The sequence below is a fragment of the Stegostoma tigrinum genome, chromosome 18 (assembly GCF_030684315.1).
Source record: "Stegostoma tigrinum isolate sSteTig4 chromosome 18, sSteTig4.hap1, whole genome shotgun sequence".
In the NCBI taxonomy this organism is placed as follows: domain Eukaryota; kingdom Metazoa; phylum Chordata; class Chondrichthyes; order Orectolobiformes; family Stegostomatidae; genus Stegostoma; species Stegostoma tigrinum.
In genome coordinates this window covers 3293493-3317330 of record NC_081371.1, presented here as the reverse complement: position 1 = coordinate 3317330, position 23838 = coordinate 3293493, and the positions used below count along the sequence as shown (strand labels likewise).

Sequence of the window (23838 nt, the reverse complement as noted above, 5' to 3'; positions counted from 1 at the left end):
AAGGAGTGCACCTGCTCATGTTGATAGAACGCACTCACACTGCTAAATGGTCATACGTATTCAACAATTAATAAAGGCATAGTCTGCTTTGTAAACTTGGCAAAATCTTCCCTGCGCTCAACATTCAATACAAGTTAGCAGTAGAAATTAAAAGGTGGAGATGTTTCGGATTCAGGAATGTTTACTAAGCCATAAATATTAAAGATTAAAACTACTCTTCTATTTTTCTTCCCATCAATTCTTTCACTCCACAAGTTGGCACACAATCCAAACTATATTCACAGCCTCGCGTTATTTGCTTTTTTTGCCAAAGATCTTTCGGACTCTGTGGGGGAGCACAACCTGGTCCTGTTTCCACATCTACAGCATCAGAAAGAATCATTGGAAGGGATCAATAAAATCTATTACTATTATAACTATTATAAAAACAAAGTGCTGGGGAATTACAGCAGATCCAGCAGCCTTTGTGAAGGCAGGAATAAAGTCCAACATGATTTTTCTTCATATCAACAATTAATCCAGCACACTGATTTTATTCCAGTTCCATAGCATACATTATATTTTTCTTTTAAATTCCACAAACTGATGCATTCTTAAGCTCCCTCATCTTGTGCTCATTTTTGCGCCTTCATCCCGAGATTCCGGAAACCTGACTGTTCTCTGTGAAACACCTTAAAATATGCCTCTTTGACGAAGCTTTTTGTCACTTATCTTAATGTGTCCTGATGTGGATTTGGTTCAATCTTTGATGGAACTACTGACAACTGCCTTGTTTTACAGTGTTAAAGATGCTACAACGCAATAATTCATGCCATTGCTGCCGTTCAATGAGCTACCGATTTGGTGCATGCTCATTCCAAGTCCATGTTCAGGGTGGTATCATGTTTCATCTTACCAACAGCATTAAGTGTTCGAGGTCACGGCGTACTGTGGAAGGTGGTTCAGTGCCCATCTGCAGACTCATGTGGATAATTCTGGCATCTTCATCCGCACGATTCCGCAGTTGTTTAACCTGTTAATACAGTAGGTGAAATTGCAAGTCAAGGCAAGTCAAGGTCAGTATGGTCTCACCGGTGTCGCCTTTGCTCAACTCATTTTACAAAACTGATGGACAGGAAAGTATCTGAGGTTGTGCACACCTTCCCACGTGCACAACAGCCAGGGCATTGAATATGAACACTTAGCACTTTCATTTGTCTAGTAAAACTATGTTATCTCCTGGTCGAGGCAAAATGACCAGGGCAAGAACTCTGAGGACTAGACAAAGGGGAGAAAATTTTTAAAAAATTCATCTCACTCACTTTAAACCACAGATACAACAAATGTTAAATCACATCTTTCTAATAATGTACTGTCTGCATCAGATCAAGTTTTGGTCCAGCTCCCTTTGTTAAGCATCCAGAAATTCATGCACTACATTAACAAGCAACAATACAAAAGTTCATTCCTATCTGCTCAAAGAAAACAGAATGGCTCGTCATTGAAAACCATGTTCCCTATCCCTTCCCAACTTCTAAACTAGATTAATTCCTTAGCAGGTATCCTTTTCCAGTGCACTACAATACTCTGGATCAATCTCCATAAAATAACTACAGGCATACGTTTCATCTAACATACAATATGGAGCCAAACTTGAAAATGAACACCTGTAACATAAAAGTGAAAGTAGAAGAGATATTTTCATGTTAAAATATGGATTCGCTTATCAAATATGCTTGAAGTTGACCCACTCAAAATCTGTTCTGTGCAGGGTGGGGAAGGGTGAACATCTACAGTCACACCATGGCAATAACAGACAATCACAGTAAACTTTTAAAACTTTTTGGGATCACATCCCCTTTTGTTGCCTGCGTTGTTGGAACTGGCACGTGTTCCAATAGCTGGCAGTTTTCCCACCCACTCCAGCTCCAAGACATCCTTAGCTCTGGCATGCAGTGGGGAGCATGCCATCCTGGAGCCTTGTTTTGTGGCCACAGAGGTGTCTGTCTATTTCCCTCACAGCCGACCACCTCACAAATTACAATGGTATTTACACTTTGTACGTAGTATTTGGAAAATAGTTTCACCAATGTCCTGTACAGCTGCAACCTTTCATTCCAACTTCTAAACTCAATGTTCTGATCAATGAAGGTAAGTTGCCAAACACCACCTCTGGTCACCCTTCCATATGAAGGATGTTGTTAAACTTGAGGGGGTGCATAAAAGAATTACAAGGATGTTGCCAGGGCTTGGAGTTATAGGGAGAGGCAGAATAGACTGTGGCTATTTTTCCTGGAGCGTCAGAAGTTGAGGGGTGAGCTTATAGAGGTATATGAAATCACGAGGAGCATGGATAGGTTGAAGAGTCAAGGTCTTTTTCCTCGGGTGATTGAGTCCAAAACTAGAAGGTTTAAGGTGTGACGGGAAAGATTGAAAAAAGGACCTAAGGGGTAACTTTTTCCACACCGAGGGTGATACATGCATAGAACAAACTGCCAGAGGACGTGATGGAGGCAAGTACGAAAAAACATTTAAAAAGACATTTGGGTGGATATGTGAATAGAGGAATAAATGGGCTAAATGCTGGAAAATGGAAATCAAATTGGGACATGTGGTCGGTGCGTATCAGTTGGACTGAAGGGTCTGATTCCATGTTGTATGACTCTATTAAAGGATTCACAAAGAGGGCATTTCCACCTCTTCCTTTTTCTTCCACCTACAGTTCCTCACTGTGAATCTGTACATGATGGGCTATGTTAAGAGTTTCAATTTGCAACTTAAACATTAACTCCCAAAATCACCTGGTTAAAAATTTACTGTAGACCATAATGATAATCATCAACTCATTAAGAACGGGACTCCTGTAGCCCTATAACCCGATATTTGAAGTCAGCACTTGCAGGAACTTGCATAAGGACAAGCTCTGCAATGTATTATGAACTCTGCATTCAAGCTTGACCCATTCCTGCACTGAATGGGACCAAAATATTTTCTTAAAGTGCCAGCTAACAGTACATTGGTTTGATGAACTTAGCTTTAAGATTTATTTCTCAAGCTTTTATTTGCTGTACAGCTTCTCCCTGAAAAATGCCTCAACAGGAATAACCAAAAGTGTTGCCACAAAACAGTAAAATTCAGTCCTGACATCAGATGTTTGTAGATGGAACTGCAGATCTGGTGTGCTGGGGTGAGAGAGTGCAATTAAATTATACTAACATTAGCATACCCATTAACAGTTAACACCAAAGTTGACCCCACTGTTATAAATGAATGCTATCTTTGCTTTTTTAAAAGCAATTTACAATTGGCAGATGAGCTTGACCATACAGAGCTCAAATAAATGGTTCCGTACAATGTCACAAGGAAAGCATTTGCACAAAATGTAATTCCATCTCATAGCTGTCAGTTCACAATACAGACACTAACTTCAGAGTTAAATTTACTGAATGTGCAAATGCCAGTCTCCAGGAATAAAATGAAAATGCACCTTTCACATGTAATGATCATTAATAAATCACACATTTGACATGGGGTTATTCCAGATTACATGAGCCACCAGTTGCCCAATATCTCAGCAAAATCAGTGGGCTCTTTACCGACTGAGTTCATCCAGATGCATCCAAATACACCATGCAAAAAGTGTCTGAACACATTAAATTGAATTGACAGGGAATATGATTTTTATACAGTGGCTTGCGAGCTGTGGAATCAAAAATGGGACCCCTCTTTCAATGAGCGGTCAACATGGATCAATGAAGTAAATCAGTTGGTGTTTTCAAATGAATTCACCCAAAGGATCTCTGTTTCACTCCATTAAAAGTCACGGGAGACACTGAAAGAAGATATTCTTGTTTTATTTGGACTTAGGAACAGTTGCCGTTTTCAAGATGATGAAAGGGAATAACGAAATGGTGTTTTCACTGTTCAGCATAGTGACAGGGAGAACACGAGGGACACAAGTTCGAAATCAGGTGCAATGTCCGGGGCACCCTAAGGGAAACCTAATTGTGCAGCAACTTGTGAGGGGCTATACGCTGATGTAGACCAGTTGAATAAACCTCTGCAACTTACCTTCATTGGCATGAGTGTCAAGAAGTCTGTAATTAGACTGTGAATCCTACGGATGTAGAACTCATCTTGGTGCAAACTCTCAGCTCTCACCACAGCATCAGTGAGGAAAAGGAAGGCATTCTGGCTAATGGCCATGTTCGCAATCATCTCGTCGGCCTCTGTAAACTCTGTCAGTGCTGCATTTGATGAAAACGTAGACATACCCAGACCTTCAATAATTAGCATTCAGATCACATAGGTTCAATTTCACAACCGAAAGTGCATCAATGTATTTTAAAGTATGCATTCTATCAACAGAAAGGTATTTCCTTGAGTACATGCCATAATGGATTTATCAAGTGCTGAAAATGTTAAGACCATGTCAACAATTGAGGAAATTCATAGCTATACAGCTACAGTATGGTACTTCAATTCTGCAATGGATGCCATGAGGACAAGCTGGAGCAAAGATTGGTCTTGAGATGAAATACGATGGGCCAACTGACCCTCCTCACCCTTATTCATGTTGTGACATGTACTTGCAATAGTGATAACAGCTTAATATCCCCATGCCAACTTGTTCAGGTCAAGAGGTTTGAATTTCCAAATTGCAACCTTACCAACCAAACCTCAAAACTCAAGCTGTAGGAGGAAAGTCTGTACCGTTTGTATAAAAGATAATCCAAGAGAAAACAGCTGTGTACCTTAGCAAATGATATTAAACCAATAATTTAAACCAGAAGATTAATAAAGCTAATACAATAGATTGGTTAAAATTGCATTTGATTAACAGCAAACAAAATTAGACATAGCAGGGTAGGGAGACAATAGTATTAATCATGAAGTAACAGGAACTTGATAGAAAGGCAACAAAAGGAATGTACGAATCAGGGATGGAGAGATAATTAGAAATGTCACATAGATTACTGTAAGTAAATTAGCTAAACTCATATGAAGGGCAAGTTTAGGGAATGCATTCAACACAGCTCCCTGGAACAATCTGTACAACTGGCATCAATCACACATACTGACAAATTTTCTCTCTAATTCTACACAGGGTCACAACTCTACCCCTTCACTCTCAAATTAACAGATCTCAGTCTCACTGCTCGAACCCCACCCTCCCCAGTCACACTCTGGAGTTGAACTACTGGGGAGAAATTTACAGGAGGACAAAGAGTCTATAAAGGATTTGAACTGTTTTGGTGAAAAGGGCAGAAAATTGACAGAATCAGTAGGATTTGAGAGAATGTAAACTTTGGCGGGAAGAGGAGAAAAACTGTAAACAATTTAAATGGAGTGCAAAACTCAGTGTAGTGAGACTTGGGGGTCTCGACATAGAAACCACAAAATGTCAGCATGCAGGTACATCACCTGATTAGGAAGTTAAATGGAATATTGTCATTTATTGCAAGGGGAATGGAATATATTAAGTTGAAGACTCACTCTACAACTGTAGATCTTGATGGGACCACATGCGGAATAGTGTACAGTTTCGATCTCCTCAGTCAAGACAGGATTGTATTAGAAGCAATTCAGAGAATGCTCACTTGGATTACTTCTTTGGATGGAGGAGTTATCTTGTTGAGTTTGTATCCATTGGAGTTTAGAAGAACATCATGAGAATACCATAGTGAGAGGCTACTAACTACGTGACAGAGGAGAGAACAAGAGGATACGGTTTAAAAGATGAGATTTTCCCATTTAAGACAAAGATGAAGACAATTTTTTTCCTCTGTCAGAGCTATTGGTCTGTAGACTTTTCTTCTCCAGGCTGCAATAAAGGCTGGCTCTTTGAATATTTTTAGGGCTGATTTAGATTCCTGTGCGATAAGGGAGTTAGATGACATAGGTAACAGTCTACAAAGTGAAGTTGAAGCCACAAACCGATCAGTCGTAAACATATCAAATTGGAAAATGGCTTATTCTTGCTCCCAATTTGCGTATCTGCATGCTTTTAAGTTGCAGAGTCAAAAAAAGGATATTTTAGATGTCATTTTTTCCAAGCAATGGACCTAATTCGTAATCTCATAATAAATGATACTAGTCAGAGTGATAAAAAGACAGACTTCCATTTATATCGTGACATTCACCGGGCTTCTCAAAGCATAGAGTGCATTGGCTGTGGCTCAGCGGGTAGTACAAATACTTCTGAATCAGAAAGTTTCATGCTCAAGTTCCACTCAGAGATCCAGCAGAACATAAAGACTGACAGTCTCCTGGAGCACTGAGGGAGACTAATACTGTCAGAGGTAACAAAAACAGAAGTTGCTGGAAAAGCTCAGTAGGTTTGGCAGCATTTGTGAAGAGAAAAATCAGAGTTAACGTTTCGGCTCTGGCGCCTCTTCCTCAGAGGTATTGTGTTTTCCATAACATATTGAATTCAGCATCCACCTACCTACATGGATATTGTAAAATACGTCACTGCATTACTTGGACGAGTAAAGGAGTCATGACAATCAGATAGTATGTTTTGAATTTTAATTGAGAAAGAAGTATGAGCCAGGACACTCGCGTTTGTTTGTTCCAAAAGATGGCACCTCTGACAGGACAGCAACATTTACCCTGCACTGTAATTTCAGCCTAGATTTTTGAGCTCATATCTCGGAATGAGATTTGAAATAACAACCTACTGATTCTACTGAAACTTGCATTCCCCATGCAGATGGCCCAAAAGCTGTCCGCTTCTTCCTCTTCCACAGGCCCAACCATCAACATCCTCATCTGCTTAACTGAACTCACCCTTACCCTTAACAACTTCTCATTCAATTCCTCCCACTTCCTACAGAGTAAGCGGGTGGCCATGGGAACCCGCATGGGCCCAAGCTATGTTTGCCTCTTTGTAGGATACGTGGAACAGTCGGTATCTCGAACAGTTCATCAACTTTTCTAACCTTCCACCCCAACCTCAAGTTCACCTGGACCACCTCTGATACCTCTCTCCCCTTTCTGGACCTGTCTGTCTCCATCTCTGGTGACCACCTCGAAACTGATAACTATTTCAAGACAACCAAATCCCATATCTACCTAGTCTACACCTCCTCTCATTCACCATCCTGCAAGAATGCGATCCCCTACTCCGCCTCCGCCACACATGCTTCCAGATGAGGAGTTCCACTCCCGAACATCCCAGATGTGCTTGTATTTCAAGGACTGCAACATGCCACCCTTCAGCAGTCGAAAATGCCCTCGCCCACATCTCCTGCGATTCCCACACCTCAGCCCTCACACCCCCTGCCTGCAATAAAAACAAAGACAGAATCTCCCTTGTCTTCATGTACCACCCTATTAACCTCCAGATTCAACGCATACTTCTCCACCATGTTTGTCACCTGCAATCGGACTCCATCAAGGAGGATACATTTCCCTCCCTACCCTTATCAGCCTTCCAGAGGGACAACTCTCGCTGTGACTCCCTCATCTGCTCCACACTCCCCACTAGCCCCACCACATTTCCCTGCAACTGCAGGAGGCGCTACACCTGTCCCTACACCTTCCCCCTCACCTCCTTCCCAGGCCCCTTAAAAAACCTTCCACATCAGACAGAAGTTCACGTGCACACCTGCTAATGTGGTCTACTGTATCCCGATATGGCCTGCTCTATATCGGTGAGACCAAGCAGAGGCTTGGAGACAGTTTTGTAGAACACCTACGCTCAGTTCTCGATAAACAACAACATCTCCCAGTTGCGAACCACTTCAACTCCCCGACTCCTTGGACAACATGTCCATCCTGGGCCTCCTTCAGTGTCACAACGACACTACCTGAAAACTGGAGGAGCAGCACTCGTATTCCGCCTTGGAAGTCTACAACCGAATGGTCTCAATGTGGACTTTACCAGCTTCAAAATCTCCCCAACCCCAACCTCATTCCAAGACCAACCCTCCCTCTCATCCCTGCCTCCTTGACTTGTCCATCTCCTTTCCTACCTATCCACTCCTCCCACCTCATTGACCAATCCCCACCACTACCTAGCTGCTATCACCAACCCACTTACTTATCCCAGCCCAACCGCACCCCCACCCCCGGCTATTTATTTCAGAGCCCCCTTTCCCTCCCCCATTTCTGAATAAGGGTCCTGACCCAAAATGTCAGCTTTCCTACTCCTCTGATGCTGCCTGGCCTGCTGTGTTCCTCTACCTCTACACTATGTTATCTTAAACTACTGATTCAGATGTGGTCTCATCATGTATCATATAACTGAAGCATAACATCCTTACTTGTACACATAATTCCACTCATAACAAAGGATAACACATCCCATTAGTCTTCTTTATTATTTGGTGCACCTGCACGATAACTTTTCATTAATCATGCACTCAAAAACTGCTTCTACATCTCAGATCACACCATGGCTGATGCTGAAATTTGAATTCAATAAAAATATGGAATTAAAAGAAAAAGTGGCTGAATACCAACCATATAAACATTGGTGATTGTTGTAAAAACCCAGTTGGTTCATGAATCTCCCTCAGGGAAGGAATCTTGCCATCCTTTCTGAGTCTGGTCAACACTGCCATTTGTCTACAGTCACATGTGGTTGACTCTCACTTGCCCTCTAAAATGGCCCTGCAAGCTACTTGGGCTAAAAACTAATTCAGGGTGGCAATAAACACCAATCCAACCAGTGATGCCCATATCCCATGTACAAATAGACAAAAACAATGTCTGCTGTCTGCACTCCAGGTCAATATCATGAGGGTTGGAGAGATAAGAGATAGGAAACTGGACATCAACCCTAACCAACAAATTGTATTAAAGGTACTGCCTGAACCCAATGAATCATCTTTAAGTGATTCATCTCAATAATCAGATAAAAAATTAGTTTAAGATAAAGGAGACGATGTTGTAAGGGGATATTACTGTACGTGAACAAATATTTGAATAAATAACACAAAATTCTCAACGAAATACCAAAAAGCAAAAGCTTCTTGGGAATAATGATCCAACTGTGATTAGCTAGAGAAGTTGGGATAATATCAGATTGAAAGCCACAGCCAACGGCATTGAAATGCATAGTACCTGACTGAAAATTGCAAGTTTCATAGCAACCAAAGCAAAATTTACAAAAAAAAAATTGTGGGGAAAAAAGACCAAGAGTGAACTAGCATGAAACGTGGAACTTTAGTAAACTTTTTTTCAGTATAAAAAAGGGAAAAGTGAGCAGTAAAAGTAAACACTGATCACTTCGAGGCTGAGATGAGAGAAATTAGAATGGCAATTAGGAAATAGTAGAGATATTAAATAACAACACTTACATAATGCTTTAGGCAATGATATCTCCTGAGGCATTTCACATTGGGCCAAATGTGACAGCGAGTCACTTGAGTTAAGAATAGGCAAGGTGACTAAAAGCTCAGCCAAAGAGGCAGAAATTAAGGAAAGCCTCTAAAGAACAATGCGAGATTGAAGGTCAGAGAGGAAAAAAAAAGAGGGAATTCCAGAAATTGGGGCCCAGGCAATTGAAGGCAGGGCTATCGATGATTAGGCAATTAAAATCATGAATGCACACAAGATCCAACTAAGTGGAATATAAATAAGTGAGTGGATTGCAGAGTGGAAGGAAATGACAGAGGCCAAATATGAGAACTTTAGAATCACAATGTTGCTTGACTGTGAGTTAATATTGACTTGTGAACACAGCAGGGAAAAGGGATTACAATTGGTGCATGACACCACAGCAATTGTAACTTTTTGGATGACCTCAAGTTCCCAGAGGCCAGAAATGCATTGGAATAATCAAGCTTGGACTAAACAAAGGCACAAACATAACAAAGGATAGATTCTTGCGAATTCCATTTTAAGTACTGGAACAGGAAGAGAAGCCATTGCAAGTGATTCTCTCGCTATGGTTAGATGTACAAGAATGAGGCGAGTGCAATAAAATCAAGTGGAGGAAATAGTGCAGTCAACCGCATTGTAACTGTCATAGAAAAATACTATGTGCCTGTCTTTTCAGCAGAAGACATAAAAGGCATATAAAATTGACAGGAACCTCAGAATAAATGACAGTGAGGAATTTTAGTAGTAGGTGAGAGTTTCTCACGATAGGTTGGTCTTTTTTTCTTCTAAGAGATCAGAGCATTTGTATTGCAGAGGGTGCATTGAACTTTCACTGGATTTATTCCTGGAATGAGAAGATTGGCCAATGTTGAAAAAAATGGGCAAACTTGGTTTATAGTATCCTGTGTTTCGAAGGATTAAAGTTAGCTCATTGAAACATGCAAGATTCTAAAGAGGCTTGACAAGGTACACAGAGTGTAATTTGGGTAGAACTGGGGGAGCACAACCTTAGGATAAACAGATCAATTACTCAGGACTGAGAGGATAAGATTCTTTTTTCCAGAGAGGCTGTGCATATTTGGAATTGTCTCACCTAGATGGCTACGGATGCTCAGTTAGTGATATATTCAATGCTGACAGATTAACTTTTCATTTCAAGAAAACAAGCGAAATAGGGATTAAGTGCAATTACATCAAAATTTAGTCATTAATCTCCAGAATGGGAGACCAGGTTTTTTTTTCTAGGGTGTGATGGAGAGAAAGAGGGGTGGAGGTCAGATATTCTAATTCAGCTCTTCTCTTAAATGTTCTAAAATTAAATAACAGTTACAAATTTCACTCGAGAGCAAAATGTCTGAGCTACCATCACAAAGAAAAGATTAAGAATCAGATTCATGACCAAAAGCAGTGGGAGGCATATTGCTAACATATTCTTAACAAAGACATTAGTTATTCTAAAGGAAAGCACACAAGATGTACGACTTTCACTTGGAATGAATGGGTAGGTTTACTCCACTGCAAACTCAACTGCATGTGCTTTAGTAGATGAACAATCAAAACCAGTAACGAAATCTTCCCAGAGATAGTGAGGGCTGCCGATCCTGGAGTCAGAGATAACAGTGCGGAGCTGGAAGAACACAGCAGGCCAGGCAGCAGAGGAGCAGGAAAGCTGACGTTTCGGGTCGGGGTCCTTCTTCAGAAATGGGGGGGGGGGGAGAAAGAGGGGAAAGGGAGCTCCCAAACAAATAGAGAGGGGTTGGGCTGGAGAAGGTAGATGGAATGGTGATAGGTGAGTGCATGTAGGCAGTGGTGGGGATTGGTCAGTGCAATGGTGGGGCAGATAGCGAGGAGAGAAGTTGGACAGGTTGTGTCAGGTCAAGGAGGCGGGGATGAGAGGGAGCGTTGGTCATAGGATGAGGCTGGGGGTGAGGAGATTTGGAAACTGGTAAAATCCACATTGAGACCACTGGGTTGTCAGCTCCCCAGGCGGAATGAGGTGCTGCTTCTCCAGTTTCCAGGTGGTGTCATTGTTACACTGGAGGAGGCCCAGGATGGACTTCTTGCTCAGGGAGTGGGAGGGGGTGTTGAAACGGCTTACAACTGGAAGGTGTTGTCGTTTGTCGCAAACAGTGTTCAGGTGCTCTACATAACTGTCTCCGAGCCTCCGCTTGATCTCACAGATGTAGAGGAGGCCACAACGGGAGCAGCAGATGCAACAGATCACGCTGACATGTGTAGGTGAACCTTTGCCTGATGTGAAAAGGTTGTTTGGTGCTTTGGATCAAGGTGAGGGGGATGGTGCAGGGGCAGGTGTAGCTCTTCCTGCAGTTGCAGGGCAAGATGCCGGACGTGGTGGGGTTAGTGGGAGGCGTGGAGCGGATGATGGAGTTGTGGAGACAGCAATCCAGATAGGAGTGGGAAGGGAAATATCTCTTTGGTTGTAAGTCAGATTACAGGTGCCAGAAGTGGTGGAGGGTGATATGTAGAATCAGGAAGTGCTATTTCTGCCCCTACACTTGTCCCCCCCTCACCTCCACCCAAAGCACCAAACAAACCTTTCACATCAGACAGATGTTCACATGCACATCCATCAATGTGGCCTATTGCATCCCTTGCTCCCGAAATGGCCCCCTCTACATCGGTGAGACCAAATGGAGGCTCAGAAACTGCTTTGTAGAGCATCTGTGCTCTGTTTGTGACAAACGACACCACCTTCCAGTCGCAAACCATTTCAACTCCCCCCTCCTACTCCCTGGGTGACATGTCCATCCTGGGCCTCCTCCAGTGTCAAAATGATGCCACCCACAAACTAGAGGAGCAACACCTCATATTCTGCCTTTGGGAGCCTACAACCCTATGGTCTCAATGCGCATTTTATCAGTTTCAAAACGTCACCAACCCTGCCCCATCCCATGGCCAATGCTCCCTCTCATCCCTGCCTCCTTGACTAGACACAGCTTGTCCACCTTCTCTCCCACCTCACTGACCCATCCCCACGACTGCCTACATGCACTCACCTGTCACCATCCCACCAGTTCCCAGCCCCACCCATCCTCTCTCCATATATTTTCGAGCTCTCTTACCCCTCCCCCATTTCTGAAGGGTCCCGACCCAAAACATCAGCTTTCCAGCTCTGATGCTGCCTGGCCTGCTGTGTTCCTCAAGCTCCACACTGTGTTATCACCAAATCTTCCCAAGTATCATTCAGGATTCTAGGAAAACAAAAAAAAGTTACCTGTAGTGTCAGGTAGTTGTGAAATCCCTCGCAGTGCCAAAGCCCAGGCCAGTCTGACCACAGCTTGCAAGCCTGTCAGTTTCCAAGGCTGGGAGTTCTGCAGTTTGCAATGGATAGCAGTGACGTACTGTGGTTCTGTCAACAATGGTAGCTGATGAATTAATTCTGATGAGAGAAAGTGTTTTAAACATTTAAAAAATATAGGAAGAATAACTTCACCTTAGAATGCAATCAGTAGCCTACTAATTTTACTTTCCGACCTATATCTCCAGTGAAACATCGGTCCTTCAATTTGTGCTGTTAATTAAACAGCGAAATGCCCAATTTTCACGCTTGACCATACGTACCGTGTATTTCACAAAGAGAGATGATCAGACCAATCATTTTGTCCATTGACGTGCATTTTCTGGAGTGTTTCAGGGCAACTAGCGAAATCTGTCATCACCATTCCATTCAATCTTTCTATTTACTGTTTATGTTGTGGTCTGGGGGACGGGGACAGGGACAGGGACGGGGGGCGGGGGCAGAGGACTGGGAGAGGAGGTGAAATGAAGACCAGGAGCTACGCAATTCGAACGCACATGCACATTTGTGGGCTTCATACCAGATCCACTCTGACACAGCAAAAGTCAACTTTGAAAGGGTCACAGCCAGCTACATGAATTGCTAGAACTGAAACATTTCACCCTTGTACCAATCCCATTAAGAAAGTACAGATCAGTTGTGCTAGCCAACCTGCTAGATCCTCACTCCACAAGAATTGTTACACTCTATGTATCATGGCTAAAAGCACATGAAACCAGAGGGGTTCATCAGCCTACATCAATGAAACCTAAAACTCCCAATATGAGAGTAAAGCTAACACACAAACACCATAGTAAATTCAAATTATCTGTACCTTCACAGGGCATATCATATGTGCACTAAACACTTGCCATGAATTTTGAACTTAGCAACAGTGCATGTGTCCAATTTTAACTCAGATGACTTGGCACATCAGAGGTACAACACAAACGAAAATTAAACCAGCTATGTTTTCAATATATCCCCATCAAGCCTCATACAAATGCGAAAACCTTTATTCAATTAGTTCCAAGTTTATTGACTCAAGGAAGAAGGCACATCATTCAATACAAACTAAGAATATCCTGACAGGTTTATTCAGCTACTGTAGGAATTTAGCTGACAAATCCACAAACCAACCAGGATCCAGAATCAGTCAGAAGGATAGTTAATCACCTTGCTCTGTGCCTATCAAAGACAGCGACAGCCATTGCATGTTGTCTCGACAGAAATTTCCAAAACCGTTATATTTTATACACACACACACACACACTTTTAAGAAAAGCAAAATAACACAGATGCTAGAAAAGCACCAATGCTGAACTGCTAGGTGTGCTGAGTATTTCTAGCATTTTCTGTTTTTATTCACAACTGCTTTTAAAGGTAAAGACATCAAGTATTACGCAGAATCAACACACTGGCAATTTAAGTTGAAGGACAGATCACTGTTACATATCAGATCGGGGAAACAGGGCTCAGGGTATTCAACGGAATACTCCTTTGCAGTCGAAGACTATTGGAGAGATTTGTCAGAGTTTGGGCTTTGAATGTGGAATATAAGAAAGAAACAGGAAGTCATTTGAGCATCTTGTTTTGAGAAACTAGGATTATCAAATCTGCTGTCAATTTATACAAGGACGGGCTAACCTTATTTGTAACTTAATTGCATTTGTTAGTTAACCCCAGCACACATCATCAACATGCAACCAGACACCATGAAAATGCAAAAAAAATTTTTTGTGGTAATATCTCCAGAGAGCCGGCATTAGAAAGATTTCAAACACACACGCAGCCAAATCCATTTCCTTCTCATGTTAAACTGGTTGCTCTCATACCTTCTCGATCCTCGGTGACATGCTCCAAAAAGCTGATATCAAAGCAATACAGCAATGCCATGAGGAGAGCCAGGTTCACGTTTTCCAATGTACCATCAGCCTCTAGTGTGACACACTCCATGTGAGAAATCAAAAACAACGTGTCATCTTTGTTCAATGGTGTCTGACAGGCCCACGCGAAAAGGCAGTCCGCCAGAGACTGACGGCATTCCTTGATCAGATCAGAGACCTAGAGAATCAGCAGAGAGATGCTTTCACATCCTGCAAGATTTGAAACACATCACACACATTTTGCTCCAAAGAACGTTCACATGAGGCTAATCTAAACCAACAGCAAGAATGACAATGACACGTGGGTTTAATCGATTATTTTCATGTTTGGTGCCCTAATTCAAAGACATCCTTGCTACAAATATATTTTGCCTCTTGGGTACAGCAGTAAGAAGAAATGGAGTGGGGAGAGGGGCAGGGAGTCAGAGGAAAGAGAGAAGAGAGATTTGGAGCTCAATTATATCAGGTCAGACTTGAATATGGCTGGTTTAAAGATACATTTAGTTCCTTAGTTAATACGGCAGTATAATTAAAACTATTGTATTGGGGGAGCATAACATCATACAAGATAATACTCAAATTATTTAAAAGTGAGAATCATGTCTGAAGCAAAAGCATTCAAGAGCTTCTGAGGGTCTGAAATATGGATAAAACTAATAAACATGATGAACATAAATTTGGTAGTGGCAGGTTGGAATTAAGCAAGGCCATATTTATACTCAGTTGATACTTTGGGATCAAATTATGTGAAGAAAACAATCTGATTCCTATTCATACCAGGTTGTTTCTGTCTATATAAGGGATCTAAAAGACTTTCAATAATGAGGCACAAGGAAAATACAGCTTACATTTGGGAAAAGACTCACAAGGAAGAGATTTAGGATGGTGGAGGAGGGAGGAGAACCTGGGGTTTAGAGGCACAATGAAGTCAGTTGGGAGGTGCAGAAGTTGCAAGCAGAGGCTGGAGGGTTGGAAGTAATGGAGGTGTGGTTGGAGGATGCAAGCCATCAGGGTAAAGAGTTACAGGAAGATGTAGGATTTAAGGGGCAGGCAGGTTTCAAGAAAAAGGGAAAACAGAAGGGTTGCAAACCAATTATTTTAAAATTAAAGGAGCGCTTTACAAGCAGAAAGCTCTCCCAAGACATGCACAGCTTCTCCAGTCACTCTACTTAAGGAGAGTCAATCATCTCTGGTCCCATTCTGATGAACATCCTTTGCATCCTCTCCAGAGTCTTGACAGCTTTCCTCAACACTGCAGCTGTAGTCTAACCAGAATTTTATACAGTGCTAGCCTAGCCTTCTTGCTTTGATTTTTGTTCTTGTTTCTCATGCCACAGATCCTATACACACTTAGTAAACAGTATTTCTAACATTCGAAAACACAAAAACCAGCTCCTCCATCAACTACTAAATGAAAGAAATGCAAATCAAAGAAATTGTACTCTTACCCCTTTGCGATGAGATGCATTGCCCAAACCACGGGCAGTTTGCAGTTTTTCGAACTCATTATTGAGGTTTATTTGATTGATCAAACATAACACCTTCTGAGTCAGCCCCTGCTCCATCAATTCGTCAGTAAACCGTGTTGTCATGGATACAAGCTCTGAACTGCAAAGAGTAGTGAACTTTTATTCCTAAGGTGTGAAATAATTGTTCTCTTCTCAGTAAATTAATCTTATTCATGCACCTTGAACCTGAGTCACTTTTAACCATGTGAATAAATCAATAGATTAATCATTGAAAATACAATTTTTCAAATGCAAGTAATACGAAAAATATTCCACGAAAAAGCTTGCTTTGTGTAACGTAGATTGGTAATGGACAATTTCTCTGAGAGGTCCTCTGTCCCAAAGGAAATACATCTTGCGGTCAATTTCAGCTTATCACCAAGACCTTAAGTAAACTGGCCTCTTCCTATTCCCAGTTCTAACTTGGGACATTGAGTAATTAACATGCTCCTTTTCAAGTCAACCAAATTAGACCCAATTCAGGACTCAATGCAGGATCTTGCTGGTATATGTCATGTAACACACCATGCAATGAAACTTATAAGCAACTGAGTTATTGAAGTTAAACAGAAAGACATTGTCATTATGTCATGACCATGTAGAATCCCACATACTATGTGTTCTGTCATACTTTTGTTTTTAATCAATAGTGTTTGATGAGCCTGAAAAAAGTAGATTCAATGGTGGTACAAATTTTGAAGTTTTATTTTGTATTTATTTAATTTTACAGGGTTATGAACTGACCTGTGTTCCAGAGTCCATGTCTTGCCTTGTCGTGATTGGATGAGGGAATGCAAAGAATTTGCAATGCACCTTTTCCCATCCCAATAAAGCAGTATAGCCACCAAGCCACGTGTTAAGCCAGGAAAACGGGGCAGCTGATGCTCTCCTGTAAGACAAATATGTTCAAATAAGAGGTATTCATGGTGCAACTGAAAGTCGAGCACCAATCTGTTTGGCAAATGATGCTTAGAGAGCAGATATTTGACAACAGATCGAAGTATGTCAAGAAGAATGACGTATTGGTAACACACAGCCAAAAGAAGCCAAAAAGCTTTTCAGAGTTGAGGAGAGAATGGTGACAGAGGAGAGTTTTAAAGAACAATTGCAAAGGTTGAGGTTTACTTGAGTTACGCTAACAACACTTGAAGACGACGACTGAATGTCAAATCGACACCAAGTTTTTTGCATCTCTACTCGAATTTAAGAGAATTCTACAGCAGGCAAATTAATTGCATTCCAGCGGCCAGGTAATGCCAATACTGGTTCCTCCTTAAACAGCCACTCCAATTTTATAGTTCTTCCTGCTCCCCTTCACTGTAGGAAGAGAGAACTAACCATCACCTGACTCCTATTTTTATCACTTTTTGAAATAAAGAACACACTTTGCAACAGTTACAGACCAAGGGTGCCTGCATTCATGCCTTACAATGCAGGTTTTCCAAGGTAGCTCTGAAGGAGAATGTTGCCCGTGCTCACATCTCAACAAGAAGTTTGGAAGATACTCAACTTAAAACCCACTCATATTTTGAGAGCTACTTTAGAATTACGTAAACAAAAACATATCAAACTCAAAGAAACTGAAGTTGATGTAAATCTTTCAGTGTGGGCTGGCACTATAATTACCCAAAGTTCAAATCTTACTTCACCACACTAACTGCAACACAAACACACTACATTTGGTACTCGGAACAGATTGTTTCTGAAAAAAATTTGGTCCAGCTGGATGCTAGCCTTGGGGAAATCTGGCTGGTTTACACTGCCATTGTGAAACTTGTACTTTGGGAATCAACAAGGAAAACACTTGCCTGACATCAACACAAAAGCAGTCTGATGCCACTGGAACCTACAGCAAATGGAAATATTTGTTAGGGAAAGCATTCCATGCCACAGTTAGAAGAATTCTGATCAAATGTTTATGAAGGATTAATCCAAATACAAAGAAACAATTACAATTGGATCAAAATTGAAGAATCAAAGCCACTGTTCATCATTCAACTCCACAAGGTGGCGCCTTTCCGTTGACATGTTAAACCAGGGCCCCATCTGCCTTTCAGCTGAAGGTTAAAAAAAATCACCTGGCTCTATATGAAAAAGGAGGAGAGTTCTCCCTGGTGTCACAGACAAGATTAGCTGCTTTTAATGATGTTGGTTGAGGGATAATTTACTCGCCCACACATTGTTGTTTGTGGATCTTCCTGTGTGTAAATTGGCTGCTGCAGTTCTCATTGCCCAACAATGATAACAGTTTAAAATGATTTAATTGGTTAGCATTAAATAAAGCACTATCGAGAAGCAAGACTTTCTTCCTTTAATAGATACAAGCAGTACTGGAAGGAACATTATAGCTGAACAATAACCTGTTCAATTTCCTTTGTGAATGGTTCGGATAAAGTACACAGAGGTAGAGGCCCTAATGACAAACAGTCCGGCATTCAGCTATCAGAGTTTGAAACACTAGTTCGGTAAAGCCTGTCACAGGGATTGCAGAATAACTTCAAAAGTACAGACCTGCCAGCAGTAACTCTACTGCAGAAAGTTCTCCGATGTCAAAGAGGTCACTCAAAATGAAAGCCTCGCTGATCAGCTGTTCTGGAAGCAGCCTGGTTCCTTGCTGACCTTGGATCGCAATACCTTCAATGCTGGCTTTCTTCACCTTCTCCCGATGCTGTACATTTTTAGCCTGAAAACAAAACTTAAGATAAATCCCCATTAAATCCAACTTCACGAGCACCCTCCGGTCAGATCAATACAATGATTAAAATGCAGTTTCGATATTTGCTCCCTCAGATTGCTACAGTCTAAAGATGTGCAGGCGAGGTGGATTGACCATGCTAAATTGCCCACAGTGTTCAGGGAAATGTAGATTAGGTGAATTATGGGGGGGATGGGTCTGGGTTGGTGTGGACTTGTTGGGCTGAAGGGCCTGTTTCCATACTGTGGGGATTCTATGATTACTTTCCTCAGTTTTAATACTCAAAACCGAGCGATGACTGCTGCATTAACAGATGTCACAAGAACTTCAAATTATTGTTGTTTATGACAAGAACCATAGCAAAGGATTGGAAGTTCAATTCTCAATACTTTCAGAGAGCTGGCCTGTTAAATGATACATGAAAACATATGTTGGAAATACATCAGTCCATTGGAGACTGGAGGATTTTGTGGTTGGGTTTCTGTTGATTTACCAGGCTTTTTACTTGAATTCTCAACTCTGCATGGATTTTTTTTTCTTAAAATAAGGTGAAACTGAGACGGACCTTCAGGCCTGCTGTTGCCTTTGTGTAGCTGATAAACCTGTTTGTGAACTGCCTGCATGCCTCCACTGATAGAAACTACAAAATAAACAGGAATGAAAAACTCACCGGATTCTTGAAGAGAGAGATGAAATCTGGCTTGTGCTTCTTGAGTGTGAGGTCCAACAGGTGAACAGCTTCTGGAACACGCTTCCAGATCACATTCTCCACTGTCTGCCAGATTTCTTTGTACGGCCCCCACAGACTGGCAGCTACAGCACACAAAATAAAAGCCAGTTGACGATTTGAACATTACTCATTCACGGCCACCTTTTTTCAGGAAAATCCTAAGATATGTAAGGAGTTAGATTCAGTAAGCCTCATGAGGTGAAAATTGGCTTGTGTGAGAATTTTGTATTCAGCCATAATGCCCTTCAGCAAGCCATGAAAGAGGAACATAATTCAGGGGCCTCACTCCACAGAACAGCAAGGAATTCATAAATATTAATAAAATAGTTTCTATTAGACATTACTACTGACCCAACTTTTAAGATCCTGAGCATTCAGGACTGAGGACCTTACTCATAAAGCAGACACCCAAACGAAAAGAGAATGAGAATACAAAAATCCTCTGTACCATTTGACCAGTACACCAAAAGATAACTCAAGCACATTACTGAGATGCATAATACTCAATGAACCATATACAACACTGTACATTTCAACCGAATTGTTTCAGCCAGGTTTTAGATTTTGAAAAATTTAAGCAAATTTTTTGGGCAGGGAGAACAGTAAAGCAGCTCTTTTTAAAACTAAGTAAGTTATGTTGAACATTGTGAAACTCTGGGTGAACTTGCACATGAACCACAGGTAACATTCAAGTAGAGTAATTAGCACGGTATGGCCTTGAGTGCAAGGGAGTTAGAGTAAATAGACTTTCTTGTGATTATATGAGGCTTTAATAAAGCTGTATCCAGTATGGTGCACAGATTTGGTCTCAGTACACAAGAAAGGATGTTCTTCCTTTCTTCAAGATTGAATGAAGTTTAGGATTTATTTCTAGCATGACTGTTAGCCTATCAGCAAAGTCTACTTTTGCTTGAGTTCCAAAGAGGTGATTGCATTGAAACATACAATTTCTAAGAAGGATAAACAGAGAAGATGCTGAGAGGCTGCTCTCCTCAATCAAGGATCATTGTCTAACAATGAGGAGGTCAGTCAATTATACATGAAGTCAGGAGAAATTTCTTCACCCAGAAGGCTGTGGAATCTTCGTAATTCACGACCTGTATATTTTTGGCTGTAGATGTAAACTAACCAAGGCACCAAGGGAAGCAAAAGGAAAATAAGCTGGAAAATGAAATTATGTAGAAGATCTGCCATGATGTTATTGGATAGAATGTATCAAGTGTGTGTACTCCTTTTACTTATTAATTATTTGGCAATATGTTTGGGTATTTCGCACATTAAAATATGCTGAATAAATGAAACCTTTATTCAATAAGGCAAATAATTTCTAAAACATGATGTTCAATGATTTTTGAGTGTTTCAGATCTTGAATTTGCAGTTCAATCAATTTATCTGCGAAAAACAACCTACTGTACTTAAGCATAATGTAGAAAATCACATTAGCCGAGAGGAGAAAACTTCAAACAACGTTATTTGAGAAGTATTTGCTGAGCAACGTGAAACAATTGATAAAAAAAAACTTTAAAATCTAATCTTAACGTTTGACACAGGTCCACAAACTTCTAAAATTCTAACAAGACAAGACACGACAGGGTAAACATACCAAGTAAGTTCCCAATGACTGGGGAGCCCAGAACCTAGTCTAAGGAGATGGGCTCGGCCATTTAGGAGATGAGAAAAAATATATTCATAGAAAGAGTGGTGAGCCTATGGAATTCTCTGCCCTACAAAGTGTTTGTAGCCAAAACATGTTTTGAACAAGGAGTTGGATAACAGTATAACTGCTCCTAATTCAGCTGAAATTCAGATTCCTTAGCTTGTGCAGCAACTGAAAAATATTACACCAACAAATAGGACTACAAGATAGAGGAGCAGGATTAGGCCATTTAACAAATGGAGTATAATTTACCATTTGATCATTGCTGACATGCTTGTCATTCCTATTCTCCTGCTTTCTCCCCATAGCCCTTGATCCCCTTACCTATCAAGAACCTACATATCTTGGTGTTAAATACATTCAATTACTTGGCCTCTACAGAGCTCTGTGACAATGAGTTCCATAGAGTCATCACTTCAAACTGGGACAGTGTTCTCAAGTCCGAGTCTCTCCATTAGTGGAAAAAATTTCTCCATGTCCACTCTTTCCAGGCCTCTCAATATTCTGCAAGTTTCAATCCCATCGTGCCCACCCAACCACCTCCCCTACTTTTCACATGGTCCCTGTCCCTCATTACTCTATTGCCCCCACCTTCCGCAGCCACCCTAGGCCTTTCTTGCTTCCTTACCCTCCCCTCCCCCGCCCTTTCTCCCAACTGAATTGTTGTCTTCATTTGAAGATGAAGAAACGCGGCCTGGGGTCGGGTGATTGTGGGTGAGCTGGGGGCTAACTGGCCCCCCAACGTTAGAGTCAGACGGTTGAATGAAAGACTGAAAGACCGACCTCCCTCCCTCGTTGTGGGTGAAGGGCGGACGGTGAGGCTCGCGTTTTGTTTCCCCCGTCTTCACTCACTGACCTGAATTTACCGCCATGGTCCTGGACGCCATCTTGGAGAGGAACCGGAACCGAAAACCTCCAGGTTGTCGTGGGGTGAGGAGGAAGGTTGTCCTTCACGCCAAACAGCCCAATCGTGCCCACACACCGTGATCAAGAGGCCACCCGTCAACTCTCGAATCAACGGTTACCTTCCCAACCCGCGATCTGCCCACAACCGGCCCTCAATCGAGCGGGTTTGGGGGAGGCACGTGACCGTTCCCACAATCCCGGACTACAACTCCCAGTATACCTTCACGCCACCACACCGGAAGTAACCCATTCACCACCCCCATCTTCCCCCAATTAAAATATTGCACCAAATTTCAATGAACGAACCTTTTAGAAAAAGCGCGATTTTCACGATTGCATCAAAGAAATAGTGGTTTCGATACAGTAAGAAATTGTCGCGAAGAGATGTTTGAAAAATGTCTGGGAAGCCAGCCGTGGGAGCCAGTTTCTGGGAAATGTAGGCCGCTAGGCCAGGTTTGCTTGATTCTGCGACGAATAGACTACATGTCCCACAGTGCACGGTGGACGACGGACCCAGGGGCGGGGCTCCGAGTGAAAGGGTAACGGTTGCCGGTGTATGGGTCGGCGCATGCGCAGTCGCCTTTCTGCGCAGACTCCGTCTCGCGTTTCCTAAGGGAGAGGAGAAAAAAAGATGGTGGCTGGTGTGTAAATTGGAGCAGTGCCGGAGATATATAATTATATATCAAATTATCCGCAATACAGAAGTGGAGGAAGCCATTCCGAGCAAGAAGACAGACAGAGGAAGGGGTGGGGACGAAACAAGGAAAATCAAGCCCCTTTCCCAGAAAGCTAAGGCCAGCAGAGAAGCAGACAGATCCAGGGAAAGGACAAGAGCGTTGGGAGCTCCTGCTGAGTTTGAACTGTGAGTCGGTGAGGGCTGGGAGGGAGAGAGACTTGGGGGAGCCAGGCACCCCAGCTATTTACTACTACCCGGAGGCTTCAGCGATACAGCCAGGCCGCGCTGGCCTGCCTCTTCCCACCGCCACCCCCCCCCACCCCAGCCACCAACCATCCCTCCTCCAGCATCACCGGGGAGCGGCACCACGCCGTGGATTCACGGGCAGAGGGGGGGAGAGCAGGCCAGCCGGCCGGCTTGGGAGAAAGCCTGTTCTCTTCAAAACACTAGAGAGTTGCAATTGCTTTGAATGTGGTGAGAGAAGAGGAATTCGCGTGTTTTTTCTTAGCCTCAACCGTTCAGGGGTACCTCCACGAAAGGGTTGTCCTTCCTTCTCCAAAGCGCAATTTTTATTTCTCCTTTGTATAATCCCTGGGATTGTGAATTTGCAGTATTTCGTTCTTTTTTTAAAACCTAAAGTTCATTCGCACCTTTTGCAACTACGTTTAGGGATGGGCAGCGTGTCTAACTTAGCGGGAAGTCTTATTCTATTTTTGCTTTTGAGCAAGTAGGCATGGAACAGGCCAACACTTCGCCTTAGATGTTACTTCATTGTTAGCAGTTGGGAGGAGTTTATATAAATGAATACAAGGTATGAAGGTTGTTATTTATTTGTCTGGGAATAAGTACAGGCATTTTTGCCCCTAAAAGATGTTCAGTAACCATGAAGAACTTTCCAAACAAATATGACTCTTGTTTTTTTTTAATGTTTCATACTTTTTATCTTGGTGATTACAAAGGTTTGATTGAAATTAGATTTGTTCAGGTTTAATTTAGGGAAAATCATGTATGTGTTTCTGAGAATTACAAGTGATGTTTTATCTTCAAAAACAAAATGTACCAATGAGTTTTGAAGCAGTATCTCGAGCATAAGAGTTTGTCTGTAAATTTTTAGTGGGAAATGGTAAGCAAGAGCAGTTAGTCTGATCAAATTGTGAAATAGAATACAA

At 42.0% G+C, this 23838-nt stretch overlaps 2 protein-coding genes across 11 annotated transcripts in view; one reads left to right on the top strand and one right to left on the bottom strand.

Moving 5' to 3' along the window:
* nup205 (nucleoporin 205) overlaps window positions 1-22166 on the bottom strand; it is a 100602-nt gene extending 78436 nt beyond the window's left edge. Inside the window, exons 1-9 of one of the 2 annotated variants that reach the window (XM_048549296.2) lie at window positions 21944-22166; window positions 19370-19512; window positions 18516-18687; window positions 16749-16893; window positions 15945-16104; window positions 14446-14674; window positions 12548-12712; window positions 4051-4226; window positions 896-1012 (exon numbers count right to left, since the gene is read on the bottom strand). In XM_048549296.2, the coding sequence (XP_048405253.2) occupies window positions 896-1012; window positions 4051-4226; window positions 12548-12712; window positions 14446-14674; window positions 15945-16104; window positions 16749-16893; window positions 18516-18687; window positions 19370-19512; window positions 21944-21974 (1338 nt within the window). In that variant the 5' untranslated portion in view covers window positions 21975-22166. Of the gene's footprint in view, window positions 1-895; window positions 1013-4050; window positions 4227-12547; window positions 12713-14445; window positions 14675-15944; window positions 16105-16748; window positions 16894-17812; window positions 17851-18515; window positions 18688-19369; window positions 19513-21943 lie in introns of those variants that run through there. The other variant, XM_048549297.2, reaches the window with a different exon arrangement.
* A 412-nt stretch (window positions 22167-22578) lies between these two features.
* cnot4b (CCR4-NOT transcription complex, subunit 4b) overlaps window positions 22579-23838 on the top strand; it is a 142418-nt gene continuing 141158 nt past the window's right edge. For all 9 annotated transcript variants that reach the window (XM_048549542.2, XM_048549550.2, XM_048549547.2 and 6 more), the window contains exon 1: window positions 22579-22855. The gene's annotated coding sequence lies outside the window, so the exon portion shown is untranslated. The remainder of the gene's footprint in view (window positions 22856-23838) is intronic.